The sequence below is a fragment of the Physella acuta genome, unplaced genomic scaffold (assembly GCF_028476545.2).
Source record: "Physella acuta isolate Inbredline_101_S28 unplaced genomic scaffold, ASM2847654v3 ptg000670l, whole genome shotgun sequence".
In the NCBI taxonomy this organism is placed as follows: domain Eukaryota; kingdom Metazoa; phylum Mollusca; class Gastropoda; family Physidae; genus Physella; species Physella acuta.
Window position 1 is genome coordinate 104,672 of NW_026732189.1, and position 26,571 is coordinate 131,242.

A 26,571-nucleotide genomic window follows, 5' to 3' on the forward strand; every position below is an offset into this window, starting at 1 on the left:
TAGAGTGTAGTACAACTAACTTTAGAGTGTAGGACAACTAACTTTAGAGTGTAGGACAACTATCTTTAGAGTGTAGGGCAACTAACTTTAGAGTGTAGGGCAACTAAACTTAGAGTGTAGTACAACTAACTTTAGAGTGTAGGGCAACTAACTTTAGAGTGTGGGGCAACTAACTTTAGAGTGTAGGGCAACTAAACTTAGAGTGTAGTACAACTAACTTTAGAGTGTAGGGCAACTAACTTTAGAGTGTGGGGCAACTAACCTTAGAGTGTAGGGCAACTAACTTTAGAGTGTAGGGCAACTAACTTTAGAGTGTAGGGCAACTAACTTTAGAGTGTAGGGCAACTAACTTTAGAGTGTAGGGCAACTAACTTTAGAGTGTAGGGCAAATAACTTTAGAGTGTAGGGCAACTAACTTTAGAGTGTAGGGCAACTAACCTTAGAGTGTAGGGCAACTAACTTTAGAGTGTAGGGCAACTACTTTAGAGTTAGGTGTGTCCCTTACGTTCCAAATAGTCCCAATTTGTTTAATTTTATCATTTGACATATCTATTTCGCTAAGATAATAAATTAAAAACATCAAATGTGAACAACAAGAGAAACTTTTTTATTACAAAAATGTCTGTGAAGTAATGGGGTCCATTTACTTACCTTTATTAACAATTGTCATGTGTTATTTGGATAAATAATAAACCGAGAGTGATCTCTCCTAAACTTTCTCGAATATTCTTATATAACATGGAATATAGACATGATTTTTAATTACTTAAACTTTTAAAAATAGAATAGAATCTCATAGAAAAAAGAATTGCGCACCAAGCGAACGCCAAAACAAAAAATGTGCATAATAGTGCGCAATATTATTAGTACTTTAAAAATTTACATGCGTTTTTTGAGAAATTGGAAATAGCGTAAATTAGTACTTCCGGTCCACAGAAATTACTCAAAATTTGAAAGATGGTAGAGAATTAGATCTTTTAATTACATGTGAAATTTTATTTATCTATCTGAAATAGTACTCAAGTTATAGGCTTTTGAAAAATTCAAAGTAGAAAAAGTACCACTTCCGGTTATCGGAAATCGCTCAAAAGTTGGTCAGGATCTACGATTTTGATAAAATATTTATATATGAAATTTCATCAACCTAGCTGTAACGGTACTAAAGTTATCGTGTTTACACACAGACAGACACACAGACAGACACACAGACATACGGACAAGATTGCAAAATTATGTTTTTCCGTATCAGTGAGTTGTAAAACGTCGAGATTTGTAAAAAATCTCAATTTTTTTTTTTGCACGATTACAAGACTTTCTCTATACTTCGTATATACGAGAAAGTAAAAATATGAAAAAAAAGTCATTTTCTGTAGGTCGGTCGCTGTTAATATTGTTGAGGGAAAGCAAAGGTAGCTGAGCATAGTGCTGACCACTTTATCTCTTCATATGCCGACGGTCCATCAAACAGATCAACTACTTCATCTGCCTCATGTCTTGGACACCAACGGAAAAAGAAGCTGTTCGAGTTAATGTACTTAGCCATTACATAAAGTCTGACCAAACAATTAGTTTTTTAAATTAAAATAAAACATTTACCTGTGACATGAATATGAATTACAGATTATCTGAATTAATGTATTACATTTTTTTTTCGAAAATTAATGTGGATAAGTGCATTTGTAATTTGAAGAATAAAATTATTTACATCAATATATATTTCTGTGTTTCATGTTTATCAAATCAATATTACTTTGGTGATATATTATTTGAAAGAAAACTTCACTAAATAATCAAAGTCCATTGAACTGGGTAGTTCGACTGTTCTACTATGATGATTTGATTTTCATGTCAAAGTTTTGAAAGTCGATCCCATTCATTGAAACCTGACTCCAGGCTCACAATTACGTGTGTAAAATTTGTACTGTGTGCATTTATTTCTCAGATCTACACATATAAATCGCTGATCTACATTTTAATTCAGGTCTGATATTATTTACTTAAGTATGTGTAACACTTGCACTGTGCAGGTTTCATTTAAAAACTCTACATATAATAAACTGCTGCCCTAGATATTAATTTAGATTTGGTATTGGCTAATTAATTGATACAACGTGTAATATCTTAACTCAATACTTTCTAACCAATAATACCGGCGGAGCGCTCTAATAATATCACATGGTCCAATCGATTCATTATTCAAGTTAATATGTGCATCGTGTTTACATTCTTGAGCCTATACATACATCCCTGACTATTAATCAAATTATTTTCTAGGCTCTGATGTTCCCTGTCTATCACTAAAACACAGCCTGTTTGTGGTTTCGAATATTTTAAAAATAAGCGCCAATGTGTACTAAGGTTTCAAGCCGCTAAATCCAAGGGCCGAAAATAAACGTGCAAATGCAGCTTATTAAATGATTTATAGATTCGATAATTAAGAACTATATGTTATGTTGTCGATCTTACAACATTTGATAACAAAAAAATAATAGCATGTAATGTTATCTCTTCTATACCGCGTACGGCTGAGATATCAGCCCAAGAAAAAACAGTTCAATGCATCGAGTCTTCTACAAATTCATCCACTTTTATATAGATTCAACTATTTCTTTAAAAATTTCAGCCATTCCCTTAAAAGTGCATCCAGAATCCTACTAATTCATCCACTTTTCTACATATTCAATTTTTTCCAAAAATCTAAACAATTTTCCTCAAAGTTCAAACTTTTCCCAAAAATTTTAAACATTTTCCTAAACTTTCAGCAACCCTTAAAACTTAAACTATTCCCCTAAAAATGTATCCAGTCTCCTACAAATGCACCAACTTTTTATTTTGTTAATAAAAATTAATTTCACCATTTCGTAAGCCTGAGTTATCTCACCCATTGCCTTAGATCAAGTTGCCCTCCAGACAAAGAACATACTTATTGTTCGACTACGTAAACAGTAATAACAATTAAACAACAAATATCAAAAGCAAATCTACAACAGACTAACACGAAATGAAGACGACAAAGAGCATAGATTTCATGTTTTTATTGTATGATACCTCCAAATGTATAATATCAAGTAACACCATCCGAACACAATACTGAGTTCATCCAGCTAAAACACTTGCCACGTTCTAAAGTATGGGTCACGTTTTACATGTCACGTTCAAAAGCATGAATCGCGTTATAAAGAGTGTGTTACGTTTTAAAACACAAGTCACGCTTCGACTAATGTGAAACCAGGCGTATCCAAGTCTCACCAATCTAGCTAGACCAATGTCTTTGTACCAACCAATCTCACTACCTCATTCCCCAAACTTCATGTAGACTCACCACATTCCCCTAAAACCAACACGTCTCACTACCACATTCCCCAAACATCAACATGTCTCACTACCACATTCCCCAAACATCAACTTGTCTCACTACCACATTCCCCAAACATCAACATGTCTCACTACCACATTCCCCAAACATCAACATGTCTCACTACCACATTCCCCAAACATCAACATGTCTCACTACCACATTCCCCAAACAACAACCCGTCTCACTACCACATTCCCCAAACACCAACCAGTCTCACTACCACATTCCCCAAACATCAACATGTCTCACTACCACATTCCCCAAACATCAACATGTCTTACTACCACACTCCCCAAACATCAACATGTCTAACTACCACATTCCCCAAACATCAACATTTCTCACTACCACACTCCCCAAACATAAACTTGTCTCACTACCACATTCCCCAAACACCAACCAGTCTCACTACCACATTCCCCAAACATCAACATTTCTCACCACCACATTCCCCAAACATCAACTTGTCTCACTACTACATTCCCCAAACATCAACCAGTCTCACTACCGCATTCCCCAAACATCAACATGTCTCACTACCACATTCCCCAAACACCAACCAGTCTCACTACCACATTCCCCAAACATCAACCAGTCTCACTACCACATTCCCCAAACTTCAACCAGTCTCACTACCACATTCAAGTACACCATATTCCCCAAACAATTTACCAGTTTTACACAAGCCCATTAAACTTTTATCACACCTAAGTTAAGCCATCAGCATTGAAGAGAAAGAAGTATAAAATATAATATTCAGATTTTAATTATAACAGTAATAAGATTGAAAAGGAGTGAAATTTTATTGAAAAGATTTAGCTATGAATCAACAGCATCCACCTATCTTATCAACATCGTCCACTCACAACCACACGTATGCTAGAAAATGGCGAAGCAGTCGAGTGTACCGAAATAACTTGTCAAATCTTAGAAGTATAAATTACTACAGTAAAACAAATAATTTGATATTGAATTAACATCTAATATTGTCCGAACTGTAAAGAAGAATATGTTGGTATTTGAAAGAACTTCTAACTAGATCTTATTATTTTGAAATCCTGGTGGTATTAGACCTGTTTTTATTGAATCTCTAGAACCAAAAATTACAGCTGCTAATAAAATCATGTAATATTTATAAAGCTGGCAGATTGCCAAGTCTGCTGATTTAATTACTTATGTCTGCTCACTACAACTGTTACTGGTTCAATCTTTATGTGGAATGTATTCTAATTATTTATACATTCATGCAGTCTTAATAAAAAAAAACACATTTTTTTTAAATATAATTTCTAAAGATTTGTTAAAACTGTAGGTTGAGTATTTAAGAGATGTAACAGATTATTCAAAGACTATTGTAACGTCATTCAAACACTGAAGAAGAAAAAAACACAAGATTTCACATGAAAAAAAAAGATCTATTTATATCGTAGATCACGTGACCACAACCATAACTGTATGTACATATTAACAGAAATAGAATAATCTCATAACGCTTCACGTTCAATAGACATCACAGATTGCAAATGTACTGAAATTTCAAAGATGCATCAAGACCCTGTTTCAAGTCCCGGTGTCATGGGTGTGTGAATGTGCTTTAAAACAAACACAGACTGGATATTTACAAATTCTCAATCAAAGGCTTAGCAAATCTTTTGTTGTGTTCTGTAATTGAAACATATTAATTAAGCAAATTACGTACGCTTTTAATGTGATTTAATTAAAGTCTGGCAAAAGTGGCGCGCGATTTTTAGGCTAAACACTAAGAAGTAAAAAGGTGATTAATTTTTTTTTTAAAGTAATAACACATAGAATTGTTCTTTTTTTTAAAAATCGGAACAAAGTTTTTAAATTGTAATTTTAAATAAATTAATTATAGTTCAGTCTCGCACCGTGGTTAAGGTGCAATCTTGTTAAAACGGCGCCATATTCTTGTTAAAATGGCGCTATATTCATAAGATAGAGTTAGTAAACCACAGACAGCTTGTGGATGTCATCCTGCACTTATAGATGACAGCTTATTGCTTGCTCAGACGCAGATGGTCATAAATGTCATGTAGTACACAAGCATGCACACGTTGTGAGTACTAGTATGTGTTATTGGACTGTGTGTTTACATATTTCACGTACTTCTAGTGCCGGGGTGTCAGGAATAAAGTCCACCATTTGACCGAATGTTTTAGGCGAGAAAACAGATCAGGCAAGCAACAGTTGGGCTCGGATTATCCTGATGGATTAGTCTCTAGAGTTTATCACAAGAGTGGAGAAATAGTCTTTAAACAAACCCGAAGATTTGTTGCCAGTTTGTACCGTAAAGTTCTCATCAAATTGATCTACGCTGTCGTCGTTCAAATGTAGGGTGTTGTTATCATCCAAGTGGATATTGACGATGACATGTTGACTCGCCGTTATGGTGATGAGTACATCACACGTGTGCCGTGTCTAGTGGGCACTCACACAGCTTACATGTGCATTGCACACACAGCTTCAAAGCAGGTGAGTAGTTACTGACGTGCGTCAACGAGTCAACAATGACCCCCATCTCGATATCAAAACAAAATTTCCTCCGGATAAGTCTCGTGTGGCAGACGTGATGTGTTCAGAAGTCGCTGGATTTAAACATGTCCACCAGCAGACGTTCTATGGGGATGTTCCCGATGGTTTTCCTGAAGAAGAGTTCCTCGATGGTTCCTCCGCTGACCACTCGCAAAGATGGAAGCAACAGCAGGAGCTTGCCAAACCTGGGAACACACACAAAGTCTATGTCAGGATCATTAAAGACACAGTCTGTCAGGATCATTAAAGACACAGTCTGTCAGGATTGTCAAAAAACACGGTCTATGTCAGGATCATCCAAAAACACTAAGTCTATGTCAGGATCATTAAAGACACAGTCTGTCAGGATCATCAAAAAAACACACAAAGTCTATGTCAGGATTATAAAAAACACAACTGTATGTCAGGATTATCAAAAAACACTAAGTTTATGTCAGGATTATAAAAACACACAAAGTCTATGTCAGGATTATAAAAAACACAGTGTATGTTAGGATTATCAAAAAACACTAAGTTTATGTCAGGATTATAAAAAAAACACAAAGTTTATGTCAGGATCATCCAAAAACACTAAGTCTATGTCAGGATCATCCAAAAACAAAGCCTATGTCAGGATTATCAAAAATCACACTAAGTCTATGTCAGGATTATCAAAAAACACAAAGTCTATGTCAGGTTCAATAAATAAGAGCCGGTACCATGTCAGTAACAGCAAAAAGTTACAGTAATGTCAGTGTGCTTTCTGGCAACAAAAATTTGGAACCATTTGGAACCAGCTTGTCGAGACTATTTGCCCTGCTAATGTTTGTTACACAGTAAAAATGGTGTATAAATGGTCTGTAATACAAGAGGGGAGGGGGCCGGGGGGTGGGGCGTTTATTTAAATAATAAAATCGTATCAATGCTAACATATGTGACTTAATCGCCTACGCTAAGAAATTTCTTGATTCCCTTCAATGTACCATTGTGCTTAATCCTAAAAGCCCCGACGCATGCGCAGAATGAATCATTGATCACCCCCCCACGGCGCTGGGGGGAAGCGGCACTCACCTGAAGGGCTGGGTGGGGTAAGCCGTCCTAATGTACTGGTTTAACGTCAGCTGGGCCTGGTCCTGGAGGCTGGCAACAGAGTGGAACTCCCTCAGGGTCTTAAGCTCCGTGTTGTTGTTGGCGAACACTGTTGTTGGGAAGGGGGGGGGGTGAGAAAAATTGTACTTTCAATAAACTCGATATTTTATAAAACATAAAACAATTTTTCATAAGATGATATTTTATAAAACAATGTTTCATAAGTCTATATCTTATAAGATGGTTTTCCAAAAGTAATTTTTATAAGAAAGTGTTCCATAAAAGTATATTTTACAAGACAAAGTTTATACAGTGGATATTGTACAAGCCACATCAAACCACACTTAAGCTACTATTTCCTACAGACGCCTTTAGTTTCCCTAACATGAGTTAGGTAACCATCAGAGCTGGGTGGACTCAGGGACGTTTTGCTGATTTGAACCCGGATTCGAACTCGAGACTTACGGGTTAACAGTCTAGCTCTATACTTCTAAGCCACGGCATAAAGATGACCACAATATTCCCTTGTATTGAAACAGATGAACTCTACTTTATCTACCCCATGTGTCTTATGCACGAAGTTAAAGGATGATTTCCTATAGTGCATATTTTATAAACATTTCTTTCATTGAAGTCTAATATTGACTGACTACATACAGAATTTCAAAGTCGAATTATTGCCTACTACTCCGTAAGACATACATATTATTATGACAGCATATCTCAACCCATCCCTTAATGTTTACTTTAGTCAAACACCCAACCTAACCCTAAACCTAAAAGCAAGAACCTGTGCTGACAATGCCACCCACACCTTGTGTGGATATGACTAAGTTGCGGACGTGATGAACCCGCGTACCTGTCTTAAATAGAACGATTCCCTTGAGACAAATGTATTCCGTGGGGTCGACCTGTAGGGCCTTGAACTTGGCGATGGTGTCCTGGAGGGCTCGCACCTCACTCATCATGGAGACGATCTTTTCTGCTGGACTGTGCTCACTCGTAACACCTGAGGGTGGAAGGTCATGTGACTGGTCAGGTGATATCTGAACTCTATACGACTGTTATTTTGTGTTTAAATTGTGGACAGTTTATTTCTTGATGACCAAAATCAAGAAATGTTATATATCTTATTTAATTGAAACCAGATAAATACACAATGAGATATTTCAGATGTATTGATACTAGACAAATAGACAATGAGATATTTTAGATGTATTGATTCAACACAAATAGACAATGAGATATTTCAGGTGTATTGATGCCAGGAGAAATCTAAGTTTACCTGCTGCGGCCAGCAGAGGTCCAGCGTCCAGTGGAATCTGGAACTGGGCGGCACCAAGGACAAACAACTCTCGCCAACTCTCCTCCAGCAGAAGTACCTGATCCCGGAACGGCAGGGTGACGAAGGCGGGGACCGACTTGGTCCACTTGACGCTCATGAAGAGAAGTCTGGCAGCGGCCTCGCAGATAGCCTCGGGGTTGTTGGCGTAGGCCTGGATCATCTCGTGAGGGTACTGGAACAACCGGAAGTGACATTTGTATGAGTCTCGGCATTAGAAGCAATTTAGGAACAAACTTGACGGTTGCAAGGTTATTTAAAACAGAATCTTTGGCAGGATTTTATGATTTGATGGTCTTATTATTATTGTCTGGTATGCTTTGAAAAATATTTTAGGTGGCTCGCTAATGTTTGAAGTATTTCCATATGTATTTATAGAAAGTCGAAGTCTTACGTTTTGCCTGACAATAAGACAATTGGCGTGGCTCAAACATACAATGGAACATTTTTGTTGCCTTTTTTGAACTACCATATAATCCAGTGAGGTGTGGCTTGTATTGTTCAGTTTTTAGACTATTTTTCCCAAGCGCTGTTTATTTTATGCAAGATGTTTTTGTCCCTAGATCTAGCAGGTGTTCACAAACATTTTCAAATCACAATAAACAGAACTTGAAAGTTGAAAGCAAAGGCAAAAAGGGGGAATATTTTGTTTCGATTAAAACAGCGAGGTTTTTTTTTTGTTTTTATATCTCTGTGGGCTTTTGTGACATTGTGCCTATTCATTTGCTTATTAATGTTTGCTTCTTCTTTAAGTGTAAACTTGTGGGAAATAAAAAAAAAATTATGTAGAGTTTGTTGTTCTAGTGTGTGTATAGACTAGATGGCTCTACATCACATAACACACAGGATACATGAGCTAGTACACACCTTGGGCAGCGGGTGCAGTAGAATTCCAGAGGGGGGCGTGGCTATGGATGGGGGCGGGTCCACGGCCGACACTGTCACTCCGTCACCAACAGATTCGTACGTCACAAAGGAGGGGTAAAATGGCGGCCTGTGAAAAAGTGTCGTAATTAATGACAGTAACTAATGAGAAGCTAATTAAACGTGAGCAGGTTACACATGGGAAGTGGGACGTCGTGGTCGAGAGGTAGACCGTGTGATTGTTAACCAGACGAATTGGGGGTATGCTTGAGGTCCGGCCTGTAGGAAATACCTGAATGTACCCAGCTCTAATGAGTACCTGACACCAGTCGATAATTCAAAGTTCTGGGAATTGTGCAGGCTACACTACATAGTCATCGTACACATTTTATAACACAATAATAGGGGCAACTCATTTAAGTATATATATATATATATATATATATATAAATTTCATAGACAATTTCAAATAAACTCTACTTCATCTGTCCCATGTGTGGATGGATCTTTACACATAAAAATAAGCCTATAGAAAGAAGCGACGACATGGGAATTAATTCTCTCAAGCCTCTACTAGTGTCCTGTCTCTCCTATGATTGATGCAGTACAAGCTATGTCCCCCGCCCCAGCCTCTAGCTGTGAGTGTGTTTATTATGTCGTGTCCCCCCCCCCCCCCCCCCCCCACAGCCTGTAGCCGTGTGTTTATTTACCTGTAAGGTGTGGCGCTGAGGACGCTGCCGTACTCTGAGGACTCCTTCAGGTACATCGCCACCTGGCGTCTGATGGTGGAGTTCCTGGGGCCCCGCTCGTGCTGCACGGCTGTGGAAACAATCATGATTGTAGTCAACGCCAAAACTGCACCCCGATGATTGATGGATCCAAGCGACGATCGCAGCCAGGGCGAGAGAAAAAAATGTGATTTAATGAAGTACAGAGCGCGATGATTATGTTGTGATTTCTTGCATCGTGGTCAGGGAACGACAACTGGGGTGTTGCGGGGGGGGGGGGGGGGTGTTTGTTTAGGGAAAAAATAATCATGAGAAATCATTTAACAACACCGTCGGTTGTCTTTTCTTTGAGCTTAATAACTAGCCTGCCTTATCGCTGGCTGAGACAGGGTACATAAAACTGGTTGAATATTTGTTTTCCGTTTTTATTGGGTTTGTGTCTTTTGTTTCGTTTGCTAAAATAAAAAGTTGAATCTGGTTGGTCTGTGTGAAGAACCCATTAACCATGTGTTCCAATGATTTTAATGTGTTTTACAGAAGTTTAGATTGTAAACATTCTTGTCCCAGTCAATCAAGGGGTGGGGGGGGGGGGGGGTAAATAATAATCACAGGCAGACACTAGTTGGTTAACTCGTTTGAAGCTGCAATATCAAAGTAGGCCTACGTTTTAAAAACATAAAGCCCAGGACAAACTACAAACACATTGGCAAGTATGTGGCAGATATGTCCAAATGTGTCTTTGACAAAAAGTGAGAAGGATGGTCCAAAATTTGTATTTGACATAAGTTGAGAAAGATGGTCCAAAATTTGTATTTGACAAAAAGGTGAGAAAGATGGTCCAAAATTTGTATTTGACAAAAAGTTGAGAAAGATGGTCCAAAATTTGTATTTGACAAAAGTTGAGAAAGATGGTCCAAAATTTGTATTTGACAAAAGTTGAGAAAGATTGTCCAAAATTTGTATTTGACAAAAGTTGAGAAAGATGGTCCAAAATTTGTATTTGACAAAAAGTGAGAAAGATGGTCCAAAATTTGTATTTGACAAAAGTTGAGAAAGATGGTCCAAAATTTGTATTTGACAAAAGTTGAGAAAGATTGTCCAAAATTTGTATTTGACAAAAGTTGAGAAAGATGGTCCAAAATTTGTATTTGACAAAAGTTGAGAAAGATGGTCCAAAATTTGTATTTGACAAAAGTTGAGAAAGATGGTCCAAAATTTGTATTTGACAAAAAGTGAGAAAGATGGTCCAAAATTTGTATTTGACAAAAGTTGAGAAAGATGGTCCAAAATTTGTATTTGACAAAAGTTGAGAAAGATGGTCCAAAATTTGTATTTGACAAAAGTTGAGAAAGATGGTCCAAAATTTGTATTTGACAAAAGTTGAGAAAGATGGTCCAAAATTTGTATTTGACAAAAGTTGAGAAAGATGGTCCAAAATTTAATTTACAGAGAAGCGAGATCCAGAATTTATATTAAACAAAATATCGCAAAGATGGTTTTTAAATTATTGGCAGAATGTTAGCGACTATGAACCGAAATTTGTATTAGACAGAATATGGTATCGAAGGCTCAAAATTATGTATTTGAACTGAAGGTCCAACATTTGTATCGGACAGAGTGGTAACGAGGAAGGTCCAAAAAAATTTATTTGACCAAAAGATTGCCAACATGGTCCAAAATTTGCATTGGACAGAAGGGTGGGAAGGTTGAAACAAATTGAAACTCTTCCCGTTTCCTGACGGAAGAGATGCTAATGAGGACCAGATGAGGCAGATACAGTGATCGCCTCTCAAGTTCCCCCCGTGCCGGCTGATCAGCCAGCTTATCGCGGCCCCTCCTCGGGACGAGGGCCGTGTTCTCGTATTGTCCCGTGTCTCACGTGGGCTGCTGGACGTGCCCGGGACGTGAAAGTCGAGAGTGAGCAAACGATAAGCGGAGACGGTCCGGAGCGCGGCCGACAAAGCTTGCCGTAATTGGCTAATATCTGGCTCTGGCTCCCGCTCGGCGCTCAAGTTTCACGGACAGAATTTTGTTATTTTGTATCCAAAAATGAGCAAACGTTTCGCCTTGCCTGCACGGCTTTGCCTCCACCCCCCCCCCCCACCCCCCCCCCCCCCCCACACCCTCGTTGACCATTTGTTAACGACCAGACTACACATGAATGACATTATGATTCAGATTCCCTCCCCCCCCCCCCCCCCCCCCCCGCACCACCGGCGGTCTTTAATTCCGGGCGGACAAATTTAGGGTTTCAATTTTGTGGAAAAATTGTCCCCGCTGTTCTGATTGTCGTGGCGGGATGGTGCGAGGTCGCGATGACAGTTGCCGTCTTTTGACTGCTGTCGTCTGCCTGATGCCGTTGGACCGGGTTACCGGCTAATTAAATAAAGTGTCAACCCCGGGGTGGGGGGATTAGACGTGCGGGGGGGGGGGGGGGGTTAAATGAAACATGAGGCACGGGGTAAAATCAACCCGTAAATCAAATTTTAATCAACTTTTCCTGCGAAAGTTGAACGTCACTGATTCGAAATTATCGACTTTAAAATCTGTTCGATCGTACCTAACGTTGAAACCTTTACAACAGAAAAATAAGTCCGTAAATACTTTAACAGCCGAAACATATGTTCCTTGTACAGCTGTTAATTCAAGCGGACATAACTCGTACGTGTCTCACCTACCCCCCCCCCCCCCCCACACACACAATTAATTGTATTTCTTACCCTAACCCTAACGGATTTCATCCGTTTCTAGTCGCTGACTCTCTCACTGTAAACCCATTAAATCCTAACGCCCCATCCAGCTAATCCAATAAATGTGCCTCCCCCCCCTCCCCTAGTTAGCGGGCTCCTATTCCCCTTTATCTGACTTTAAGCCGGCATAAAAAAGCGGAACTTATCGACCTAGGCTAAGTGCTGTAATAAGAAATCGATGCCGTTGTATTCGAGTTTACTTTAGTTTAGAAATATCAAATGTCCCCATCTCGGCTTCACTCCCCCTAAATGGTTCAACAGGAGTGCTCTTTCCTTTATTGTGTGCGGCATTTACTTAAGCCTAGATTTGTTTTAATAAAACACGGTACAACTTTATAGTGAAGGGGAGGGGGGGGGGGGGTTGTCGATATGTAAAAAAATTAATGTGTCTTGCTAGCCATTGCTTTAAAATATAACAATTATTTTTTAAATATTTTTAATTATTGATTAGGGCATTTTTTTTTAAATAACAAAATTTATTTAAGAATCCATAATGAATATTTCACTTGAATTTAGAGAGAAATAAAGTTGTTATGTTGGTGTTCCCTGAAACGCGGAGCCTAGAGCAATTAGAGCTTATAAGTATACACCTTATGCCAGTACTTCATACGGTTATTATACGCTAATGCATTAAGCCATTTGGCTCGCATATACCTTATAACTGAAAGCCATACGGCTCGCATACACCTTATACCTACAAGCTATATGGCTCGCATACACTTTATACCTGCAAGCTATATGGCTCGCCTACACCTTATACCTGCAAGCTATATGGCTCGCATACACATTATACCTGCAAGCTATATGGCTCGCATACACATTATACCTACAAGCTATATGGCTCGCATACACCTTATACCTGCAAGCTATATGGCTCGCATACACCTTATACCTGCAAGCTATATGGCTCGTATACACCTTATACCTGCAAGCTATATGGCTCGCATACACCTTATACCTGCAAGCTATATGGCTCGCATACACCTTATACCTGCAAGCTATATGGCTCGTACAGCACTAGATGTTGTAATGATACACCTTCAAAAAATAAGCATAATCCTTTAAGCGCCGTTATAATAAAATAATTCAAAAACACCTTTGTGTACCCAAATACACCTTTGAATCCACCTCTGTGTGGCCCCCAACTCCTCTACACACACACACACATACACACACACACACACACACCAACTTATCAGCCAGCAACAACTCACCCCCCAGCAGCCAAAAATTTGAAATAAATGACCCCCCCCCCCAAGCAGCCAAAAATTTGAAATAAATGACCCCCCCCCCCCCCCCAGCAGCCAAAAATTTGAAATAAATGATCCCCCCCCCCTAGTCTTTTGTCGGCTAAAACCAACCCCGCTAGCTTGACCCAGTGAAGGTTTACCCAAGGCTTAAGCCCATTTCTTTCGTCCAGATACCATCTTATCTTAAATAAATCTACCCCCCCCCCCAACACCACCACCCCCTGTAACAACATTCACCTGGGAAAAGTCATATCACTGACTCGACTGCCGATCAACTAGCGACAGTTTTCGTTAGCTTCTAGCCCGAGTGTGGCGATAGTTTGTGTAACCTTAGAGCCAGCTGATTGCAAATGTCGCAGCTGTTTCGCGGATTATCACCGGGGTTTATCCGCCCGGGCCCCATTGTCTTAGAACCCACACCACCGAGTCATTCCCCCCTGCAACATGTTGTTTTAGACTAGCGACAGATTGGTGTAGAAAACTATGAAGTAGCAGTGGATTAAGGAATAAAATATTTATCGTTTTTTTTAGCTCTAATCTCCGAGTTTTATTTCTTTTTAAGTTTGTAATTGCATCTAGACATGACGCTTGTTGTTTTAAATCTTTCTACCAACGATTTTAAAAATATTCGGTAAATTGTTTTTTATAAAAAATATTTTTTTGATCTTGGTACTTTAGCAACAATAAAATGTGGTGAGTTTTTCGCCTCAATGGCTAAATCAGCTGCACGCGAACCCAAACAACATATTTTTAGTTAATATTATTGTGAAATCACCGTATAACCGTAAACTTACTACGTATGTTCAATTCCGTATTGATTGATCAATGAAAAATATAAACAAAGCGATTCACCACCAAACAAGGATAAATTTAATGAACAGACTCCCATTCCTATACATCCGGGTCTCAGGCTACTCTTTGCGTGTGTAAGATTTTTGTTGATAAAAACAACAGTAAAAAATAAAATGATAAAATAGGCTGTGTGGTTCGCAAACATAATGTCTTAGAATAAATGAGTAGTCTCCTATAAATGTGCTTATCTTAAACTCTTTGCGTGTACGTTTTTTATAAATTATAAAACTATAATAAAATCAACAAGCAGAACTACAAACAAACCTAAAAGCAAACAGACCTACAAACGAGGAGACCTACAAACAGACCTACAAACAAACAGACCCACAAACGAGGAGACATACAAACAAACGGACCTACAAACAAACAGACCTACAAACAAGCAGACCTACAAATTAACAAACCTTAAAACAAGCAGACCTACAAACAAACAGACCTACAAACAAACAGACCTACAAACAGACCTACAAACAGACCTACAAACAGACCTACAAACAGACCTACAAACAAGCAGACCTACAAACAAACAGACCTACAAACAGACAGACCTACAAACAAACAGACCTACAAACAAGCAGACCTACAAACAAACAGACCTACAAACAAACAGACCTACAAACAAACAGCTCTACAAACAGACAGACAAAAAAGACCTACCATCTTTGTTCATGCCGGCTTCCATGCATTTCTTCAACCGGCACGCCCGGCACTGGTTCCGGTGAGTTTTATCAACCGGACATGACCCTTGACCCCTGGATTTACATATGTACTGTCTGTTGCGACGTATTGACCTCTGTGAAAGATAAAGAAGACAAATCTCAAACTCTCGTCCATTTGCCCATCTACACATCAATACAATTATAATACACTACATCGTATTATGATGGTAGTGTGCAACCATAAGGCTTCTCTGTATATAGCGTAAGATTAAGGCTTCTGTGTATAGCGTAAGATTAAGGCTTCTGCATGTAGCGTAAGATTAAGGCTTTTGTATATAGATTAAGGCTTCTGCATTTATCGTAATATTAAGGCTTCTTTATATAGTATAAGATTAAGGCTTCTGTATATAGCGTAAGATCAAGGCTTTTTTTATATAGGTTAAGGCTTCTGCATTTAGCGTAAGATTAAGGCTTCTGTATATAGCGTAGAATTACGGCTTCTGTATATAGCGTAAGATTAAGGCTTATGTATATAGCGTAAGATTAGGTCATTGTCTGACCAACAAGTCCCTGTCTATAACGCACGAACGATGAGGTCATTGTGTAACCCTTCATCAAGTCCCTGTATATAAGACGTCAGTGTGAAAACGTCATCGTCTGACCAGCATATCCATGTCTATTGTGACGCCAGCATTATGACGTCATCTTCTAACCACCATGGTCCTGTCACTATGACGTCACTACAATGACGTCAGCGTCTGTCCAACAGGTCTGAATGTGTCCGGCACATCTCGTGTGACTTTTCTCTCGTTCCACTCCCGCTCCTAAAGCCAAAAGGCTATCCCACGAGCCAAAACAAAGTCCCGCATTCACGGATTTTGGCTGTGTTTGGCCAAGATTTATCGAACAGGGGAGTCAACCCCGAAACAACAAGTGCTGAAAATGGTTGTCGTTCTTGGCTAAGCTTTGACTGACAAGTCAGGGATAGAGGTATTTGACGGTAAAAAATCGGCGAGACAACACCGTGTTTCACAAGCGGAAACATAGACCGCCAACTGATGACAATGTTGCCGCGAACTTGTCGATCGCGGCAGCTTTTAGTGTCCCATTGTACGGCGGCCATCAGAACGCCAATATTTGCTTGATACTTGAATCAATATTCTCCATTAAAGGTTGAAAAGTTAGAATCAGTTGAACAAATAAATGAAGTTAGGAACAAAACGAATCGAGTTATAATACATCGATTGAATAAAAAAACCGAATTCTAATCCTTTGAGCTAAAATATTTTTTAAAAATTTTTAAAATCTGATATCACTTTTAGTATCAATCGATGTCACGTTATCCCTCCTTTTGAACTTTTTTTTTTTTCTTTCGTGCGGCCGGCAAGTCGATTGTAGCCTGCGTAGCTCGGTGTTCACGACACTAGTATTTGCCTCCCCTTATTGTTTTAGACGAAGTCGAGTTATGCCTGGCATTCTTTGATCCGGGACCCGGGGAAGACTAGCCCCTGGGACGGGGCGAGACAAACTTTCTAATCGGGCCCGAATCTAGTTTTTATAAACACGGGGATTACGGGACTTGTAGCTGGAGAAACGGCTTACATATGTTTCTTTGTGCTTAAGTCCACTTAATGTAGAAAACACGTCTGGGGACATGGAGAAGGCGCGGGGCTACCTGAGCCAGCCACCCTCAGTTCACATTGTGTACATTGATATCAGGGGCTAGATGGCAACATTGTTGTTCGAGCTATTCCTTATATATATATATATATATATATATATATATATATATATATATATATATATATATATATATATATATATATATATATATATATATATAAGGAATATTATTTTTTGTCTATATATTTTCCGATTGTCTTAAAACTAGCAATCCATATTAAAATCGTATTTGGCCAACTAAGTAGGTAAATACCAACTTCTCTCAGCTGAAGACTAAAGGTCTAGGTATTGACCCGTTCAGTTTCAATAAAACGTGTTTTAATGACCAGTTCGTCACATCCGGGAAGTCAAGCACTGCGTGGTATGTAACATGTGACGTCATATTTCAGATAAAAAACACCAGAAAGTTCAGACAAGAAGCCAAACTTGGGCGACTAGCGCGGGCTTTGGTATCCAAGTGACTTCAAACACAAAAAAAGCCTCCCGTCACCTCCCGTGCCCTTTAAAGTTGGGCACCCCCCGACCCTTGGATAACGAGACGTTTAGTCCCGCCGGTAGAGTTCCGAAATTCCCCGACTTCACGCTTGTCGTGAGGGACTATGGTTTGATCAGAGATTATTGGAACATTTGCTAGGTGATATCTGGGGTCAGTAAAAACAAAACATATTTTTTTTAAAAACGTTAGTTCTACCAAGTGAACGTCACACAGCTCATATGCGTTCGGTATATGCACGCTTTAGCTCGATATTTTGACATAATTCAATATATATCCCACCAGTGTTTCTTCCGGACTTTTTTCTCCGGAGTTCCACTTGAAATAACCCCAAACATAACCCCAAATTTAACCCCAAAAATAACCCCAAAAATAACCACAAAACACAACCACAAACATAACCCAAACATAATTCAAACATAACCCCCAATCATAACCCAAATATAACGCCAAACATAACCCCATTTTTTTGTCTTGGTGCATCTAAGAATAATGTGCAATTACAAGGCTAATTTTGCACCAAACGTGCATACAATGTTATTGCACTAGATGCTAATATACCCAGCACAAACTAAGTCACACCATAACGTCACACCATTCTACAGCTACATCCCACACATACAACCTCAAACTCACACCTAACAAAATCCCCACACTTAATCAAACCTTCACCTTGCACACACCCACACCTTCATCCCACACATACAACCTCAAACTCACATCTAACAAAATCCCCACACTTAATCAAACCTTCACCTTGCACACACCCACACCTTCATCCCACACAGATACAGACCTCAAACTCTCACATAACAAACACCTCACACCAAACCACACACGTCGTTCAATCTAAAGAAGAAAAAAAACTTGTGCTACAATCAACTTTTGACACCTTCATCACTCTCTGACACCCTAATTTCAAAGTCAAGACAAACAGAAAGATCCCAGCCTACTCCTTCACACGACCGGCACCCCCGGAAATTTCCGGCTCAGTTTTTATCCGCTACGGTTCCCCTGTCCTTTATGTCAAGTATTCTCCATGTCCAAAATCCTGTCGACTTTTCAAGCCTTCGACCAACCCAACCCAGCGGTTTTCTACACTTTCTGATTTTTTCATTAACTCTTCAACGACTCGCATTCATGGGCCCCGCTCTTGTCAAATAGGGATAACTTAAGAGGGGAGGACAAAAATTGACACGACACCGGTCAGAACAACACAAAAAAATACCGCGGCGCCGCGACAAAGATTGGTGGGGTGACCCGGAGTCAGCGATCCCACCGAATCCAATTGGCTTTTCTAACAAGGGGCGCAACCGTGCTGATGGCTCCATTACAAAGCCATTGTGTCCTGTAAGTGTCCGATGATTATCTCCCCCCAAAACCTACACAAGTGCCGGAAGACAACATGGCGGAAGGTAAACATTCGGCTCAATGGTCGGATACAAGTAACAAATAGTCAGCAAAGCGGATCATTCTGGAAACAAAATGGTAACAAATAGAATTGAGGAGGAGGGGTGGACGGGTGAAAAGATTATTTTTCTTGGATTAAGGGGCTGAGAATATTACTGGAAAGTGAAAAAAAAAAAAAAACGGATCGTACATACCTTAAAAAACCCTGCGCATCTGAAAGGGATGAAAAAACTAATTAGCATGATATAAATAAACAAATAAATAAATAAATAAATAAATAAATAAATAAATAAATAAATAAATAAATATATATATATATATATATATATATATATATATATATATATATATATATATATATATATATATATATATATATATATATATATATATATGTGTGTGTGTGTGTGTGTGTGTGTTTGTGCGTCCGTGTGTGCGTCCGTGTGTGTGCGTGCATGTGTGTGTGCATGTGTGTGTGCGTGTGTGTGTGTTTGTGTGTGTGTGTGTGTTTGTGCGTCCGTGTGTGCGTCCGTGTGTGTGCGTGCATGTGTGTGTGCATGTGTGTGTGCGTGTGTGTGTGTTTGTGTGTGTGTGTGTGTGTGTGTTTGTGCGTCCGTGTGTGCGTCCGTGTGTGTGCGTGCATGTGTGTGTGTGCGTGTGTGTGCGTGCGTGTGTGTGTGTGTTTGTGTGTGTGTGCGTGTGTGTGTGTGTGTGTGTGTGTGTGTGTGTGTGTGTGTGTGTGTGTGTGTGTGTGTGTGTGTGTGTGTAAAATTTTGATTTAAAAATTTAAATGTTATAATGAATCGTGTCTGTTAGTATTGACCAACAAACTCTAAAACCTACTGTTTCTGAACGCGCAGGTTGAGGTGAGAAAATGAGAAAACACGCCACACCCGCTGTTACAAGCAAACCAATAAAAAAAAAGGTGCTTATTTTTGTGTATTTTTCATGTTTCTCTCCGTGCATGAGGTTTGATAAAGCCATTTTATCCCCGTGTTAATGGTGTTTGCGCACGGCGCGTAATTCCACTTCCGCTAACTGTGGGGTGAGTCGGTCTCGTAGGTTTTTCCGTCGTGCAAATACGTCTGGGGGGTCGGGGGGGTCGGGGAGGGGGGTGGGTAATCAATAGCCGGGCTGAACAAAGAATGTTTGCTTCTTAAATTGGTTGGCGTTATGCTAGGATGCGTTTTAAGATACAAGTTGTCGAAAGTTGACCTCTGAGAAGGCAGGTGTGAGGGTGGATCTTGTGGGGGGTGTGGGGGTGTGGGGGAGGAAAGTTTGAACAGTTAATAGTTTTAAAAGGATTAGAGAATGGGGTAGTTGGTTTACACTTAAGTTAATCGAAATTGTGTTTATTTACTTTTTAATGAAATGATATTATTGTGAACAAAGGATGTTGGCAGTCTTAAAGAAATGTGTATTTAGAGTTAAAATGTTGCTTAATTCGAGTCAAATTTTTTTTTTAGTTAAGCCCCAGGTACAGCGGGTTATTGAGTAAAGGTTAGGATACTCGACTTGCGTTTAGAGTTATAGTTTGTCTGATAAATAGTTAAGTTTTAGAGCTGGATGGTAACTTGTATCACGATGGCATTCCAAATTGTATAATTGAATGAGGTTTGTGTTTGCTTAACTTCCGTGACGTGTCAATGACGAACCAGTGAGTGTGTAAGGGAATGAAGACAGTACTCACCCATCACAAGCGTAGATGCCGTAGTGTTTGCCTGATGAGTGATCCTGGCAGACCTTACACGGGATGTCCACCAATATCCGACCTGCAATAAAATTAATGAGTCATTAGTTGGGCGAGTCAGGAGTCATTGGATCATTGGATTGGTGGTTTGAAGTCATTAGTTTGGCGAGTCAGACTCAATTCGCTGGACAAAACAGGAGTCGTTAGTGAGGCTAATCTGGACAAACACGACTCGGTAAGTCGGGAGTCTAACAAGCAAGGAGTCAGTGGCGAGGCAAGATATTGGAGTCATTAGTTTAGTTTTAAATTACAGTTGGAAACTTGACAGAAGACTACTGGTCAAATGTGCACAGTAACTTTAGACTGACTCTATTCACATAAGTTGATGTACAGTGCGTAATTCAATCTATGTTCTAAATATCATTCTATTACATCTACTCTCTTCTTTATCCTTCTTACGTTTCAAACCTGACAATTTGTTCTATGTTCTACATACATCGTTGAGTAATAGCTCAAGCCTTGTTTTTTTTTCCCCTTACTAATTGATTCATTAAGTGGTGTCGTAGCTTATTACAAATGTATACCCCCTGCTTTTATATAAGATACCCCACGGTGTCACAACATACCTCTAATGCACCCCCTCCCCCACACACATACCACCCCCATCGCCTACCCCCTGCCTGCTTCAAAGGTACACCAGACTTCCTCACGTGCCGTGGTTCACACGTGACCATATCAGCCAACAGATAAAACAGGAATAGTGACACACCTAACACAGCAGACGATCAAACACCAGACGACCAGATTAATGCCCGCCCAGACCAGCCCCGCTCAAATTTCTTTCATCTTTTGATATCATTTGTGGTCATCAATGATGATAAAACCATTTTTTTTCCACGGCGACAAAGAGTAAGATATTTGTTTTTGGAGGTTGTCAGAAGAAAGCAATGATATCTAAGGAATTGGATGTGTGTTTGTTTAAATTTAACAACGCAAACCTGTTTGAAGATTTGAGTATTGCGCTAAAATAGGCGAATGAACCAAATATAGGGACGGATATTATGGCGTTCATAGAGTAGAAATATTGTCTAAAAATCTCTTTGCGTTTCACATTGGTATAATTATTTTTAAAAAGTGTGGAATAGATCGACATCAATCTATCTTACCTAATAACATACAATGAATTATTTAGGTAACTTTAAGATGGCGATGAGAGTAAATAAGGCATGTTGGTTACTTATTTGATCATTCATTTAAAACGTTCAACGCAAACAAGTAATGGTACTGAGGAATGTTAAATCTCTTGATAGATGTAAGATGGACTGTGTCACACTGACCTGCTACCTGTAAAGTATACCAGGATGCGATTAGATTGGTGCTATTCACGTTAAGATCCCAACGCGTAGAGTACATAACACTCTATCCCCCCCCCCCCCCCTCGTACCCAGGTTCATTCCCCCACCCCCCCTATCAACCTTAAAACCAATTATCGATCGACCCCTATCTTGGATAAAAAAAACAAAAACCCACCCGCCAACATCTTTAACACCTTATTTACATTTCATCTTTTAACATCTATAACATCTTTTCATTTCTCGTCTGCTAAGCTCAGCTCTGGACCCTTTCCTCCATCACTTCCTCCATCTGTTTGTTTACATACCCCACCCCACCAGCATGCTAACAACATTTAAAAAAAACCGTTATGTAAGGCATCCTTTGACTCAACACTCACCGACTGTGTACTTACTAGCGCGGACTCCCAAGAACACCCGCGCTAAAACCATTCTTTTCGTTTACATTTGCCTCCAGTCGCCCACAACACCGTTCGGCGATTCGCCGTTGACATTTTGCATCCATTTTAAGTCCAAGAAAAATAGGGAGCTGAAACAAAGCCAACATTCTCGAGCGGCCGACGAAGTTAGAAAGCTGTTGACTTAACGTTTGAGCGCCTCAAAACATTATCGATAACTGGACGTACCGAAGGAGAATGAAAGGGGGAGGGTTCATCATCATCGGATGCCTAATGCCCAGGTAAACAGTGCCAGCCCGTATGCTGGGGGCCGCTGGTAAGAGTCGACAGACACCGCTTTAAAATCAACCCCCCCCCCGGGCAATCCCCCCCCCCCCCCCCCATATTGTAAATACAACAACCCAGTTGTTACTTTAAAATGTTCAGCTATTGTAAATTACAAGCGTAAGTAGTTCGAACACAAGTATCACGAGATACGTGATTATAAGCAACAGTATCACCTGCAACTCTGCTCGACGCTTACTCGCGGATTTCCGATCGTCTTTGATCAAAGTTGAACAGAACACTCCATCAACCTAACCCCCCTCCAGCCGGCAGAAAGTGAGCCCCACTCATAACTCATTCAACACACTCGCATTATCCGGATTAATGCAGCGTCATTTTATGGATGACGTCCGCCGCTTTGAAGTTTCCATTCAGGTCCTCAAATCTCGTCCATTCTCGCTAACATCGCGAGATGTCACCCCGACACAAAACAGCGCCGAATCTTTTTAAAAACAATCGTTATTAAGCATCCTCAGATTCGGTCCGGTTAACAGACTTAAGTTTTCCTTGGGTGTTTTTGGGTAAATAAAAACATAGTTCGTCACGTTTCGTATATTAACATGATCGCCGGAAGCGAAAGTAGAAGGGCCCAGCTGGGTTGAGCTATTGACAAACAACGAGGGCAGCTGACGAGTGTTTGGTTGCGATTCATGTTAAATACAGCTATGTTGTTATTACTCGACGAGTCTTTTTTATAGCCATTTTTTTCAAACCATCCACAGCAACACACACACACACATCCACAGCAACACACACATTCACAGAAACACACACATCCACAGAAAAACACACATCCACAGAAAAACACACATATCCACAGCAACACACACATCCACAGCAACACACACATCCACAGCAACACACACATCCACAGCAACACACACACACACATCCACAGCAACACACACACATCCACAGCAACACACACACACACACATCCACAGCAACACACACATTCACAGAAACACACACATCCACAGAAAAACACATATCCACAGAAAAACACACATATCCACAGCAACACACACATCCACAGCAACACACACATCCACAGCAACACACACATCCACAGCAACACACACACACATCCACAGCAACACACACACATCCACAGCAACACACACACACACATCCACAGCAACACACACATCCACAGCAACACACACACACACATCCACAGCAACACACACATTCACAGAAACACACACATCCACAGAAACACACACACACACATATCCACAGCAACACACATATCCACAGCAACACACACATCCACAGCAACACACACATCCACAGCAACACACACACACATCCACAGCAACACACACACACACATCCACAGCAACACACACATTCACAGAAACACACACATCCACAGAAAAACACACATCCACAGAAACACACACACACATCCACAGCAACACACACATCCACAGCAACACACACATCCACAGAAACACACACACCCACAGAAAAACACACATCCACAGAAACACACACATATCCACAGCAACACACGCATCCACAGCAACACACACACATATCCACAGCAACACGCACGCTCACAACAGCCAACACACCCACGGCAGCAAGTAACGGTAATACGTCAGCCAAGTACCCAACCTCCTAATATATAAAAGCCCATGTGCGCACTTTTCTCTCTCTATCCGCAACATTTTTAGGCTATAAGACCAGTATCTTCAGCGATATATGGAGAACTTAAAGATACAGACTTATGTTGAAAATAATATGTTGGATGTATTGAATGATGGAATAAATGTTCTTAAAGAATGAAAATAAAAGTAAAGGCATATTCGAATTTAGAGATACGTTTTTCATTATGCAACCGGAAAAGTGTTTAACGTGGTGACAACAAGGTTAGAAACAATGACGTCACATGTCACATGTTCAAATTTCGGAAAGTACAAAACACTAATGGCGTAATCTTCCAATTTTAAAATATGACGAAATAAACTATTTCATTCAAATTTGATTTAGGTCTGTAGATCTACTTATCAAGACGTAATTAATTAAATTTATACAATTTTTCTCGGCCAAAACTAATACAAATTACTTTTAAAAACAACATAAATTCCATGGAACAGCCGTGTTTCTAACGGGATCATTTAAGTCTCTTAATCAGTATGTGGATTTAATATGGTGTTGTGTTGAATAATAATGTATATAATTTGGTTTTCCTTATAGGTATTGGTAGCTTTTGTTATTTTGAATGTGTCGGATTTTTAGCTATGTAGTTACATCTTTGCTTTATCACTAATATCGTTCAACGTGTAGTAAAACCTGAGCGTATTGACTAATAACTATTTATACAATTTCTTTTTCAAACAAGTTTAACATTAAAATGTGGGACGGAGTGGTCTAGCGGTAGAGAGCTGGATTGCTAACCCGTAAGTTTCGAGTTTGAATCCGGGTTCAAGTCAGTAGACCGTCCCTGAGTCCACCCAACTCTGATGGGTACCGAAATCATGTTAGGGAAAGTAAAGGCGGCTGGACATAGTGCTGACCACACTATCTCTTTATATGCCGAGGTCACAGAAACAAGTGAACTCTACTTCACTTACCCCATAGACCGTTAGGTTTGAAAGGGAAACTTTACTTTTATTTTAACATTAAAATATAGAGGCCTATCATTCACCTGTAACGGGTACCGATGGCTAGTATCTAAGATGACTCAGCGACGTATTACAAACTTAAGCCCGGATCCGAACCAAAGACTATCAGCTTAGCACTCGTGCGCTCTATTAACCGAGCACTGTGGCCTCAACATCGACCTGCACCCACATATTACAAGCGGGCCCATGTCAACTAAGAAGACTTCATAGACAAACACGCCCACACCATTTAACCACGCCCACACCATTTAACTACGCCCACGCCATTTAACCAGGCCCACATCAATAAACACGCGCACATTACCAACCATGCGTACTTCATCTACGACGCCCTCAAATAAAACAACCAAGTTCATATCAACAACCACGCCCCCCCCCCCTAATTAAAACCCCCAACCCCAGCTAAAAAAAAACAACTCCATTTGATTGTCAGGTAGGTGAGGTGCCTGGATGAGATGAGAGGTACAACATATTTCACAAGCAATGTTCCCTCTTAGCTGCGCGGTTGCGCGGCCGCGCAGTAGTTTTGAGCTGCCGCGCAGTGATTTTGTAAACAAAAATATATCCTCGTATAAGACTTTTAGAACACCGCGCACACTAGCTTTTTCCCCTTAGAGGGAACATTGTTCACAAGTATGACGACAAAAGTACAAAAGGAAGGACATTGACCATAAATTTCCAGACGGTTGTTGACTGTCCTGTGTGTTTGTTTACTTGTCCTAACAGGAATATGTGTCTTTTTTCACATCACATTTTTTTTGCACATCACATTTTTTTTTCACATCACATTTTTTTTTCACATCACATTTTTTTTGCACATCACAAAATATAATTCTGAGTTATTTTTCTGCCAGATTAAAGAATAGAAACAATCTAAGAACGTTAAAAACTAAAATATGTTTAATTGTAATAATGAATTGATCGTTAAAAAACTTTTCAGAAGTTTTAGTAGAACTAACAGGGTTAAAGGTTGTAGATTACTTGTTGCTTGTTGCCGTAGTTATAGTAATAATGACGGTAATTTTGGGGGATTTTTTTTTAGTTAAGGTTGCTTTAGTCGTTGTAGTAGTAGTTGTTATAGTAATAATAGCATTTGTTGTTGAAGTAGCTGTTTTAGTAGTATTCGAAATAGTAATAGTTGTAGTGGTTTTGTTGTTGCTGTTG

The 26,571-nt window shown here is 39.7% G+C and overlaps 1 protein-coding gene across 1 annotated transcript in view; it reads right to left on the bottom strand.

Moving 5' to 3' along the window:
• Positions 1 to 5,935: 5,935 nt before the first annotated feature.
• The window catches only part of LOC131949041 (nuclear receptor subfamily 2 group E member 1-like), a 39,798-nt gene continuing 19,162 nt past the window's right edge, over positions 5,936 to 26,571 (bottom strand). Inside the window, exons 2-10 of the mRNA XM_059310808.1 lie at positions 20,701 to 20,782; positions 19,205 to 19,223; positions 15,423 to 15,558; positions 9,896 to 10,004; positions 9,189 to 9,315; positions 8,265 to 8,496; positions 7,839 to 7,988; positions 6,962 to 7,088; positions 5,936 to 6,096 (exon numbers count right to left, since the gene is read on the bottom strand). Coding sequence (XP_059166791.1) covers positions 5,955 to 6,096; positions 6,962 to 7,088; positions 7,839 to 7,988; positions 8,265 to 8,496; positions 9,189 to 9,315; positions 9,896 to 10,004; positions 15,423 to 15,558; positions 19,205 to 19,223; positions 20,701 to 20,782 — 1,124 coding nt within the window. The 3' untranslated portion in view covers positions 5,936 to 5,954. The remainder of the gene's footprint in view (positions 6,097 to 6,961; positions 7,089 to 7,838; positions 7,989 to 8,264; positions 8,497 to 9,188; positions 9,316 to 9,895; positions 10,005 to 15,422; positions 15,559 to 19,204; positions 19,224 to 20,700; positions 20,783 to 26,571) is intronic.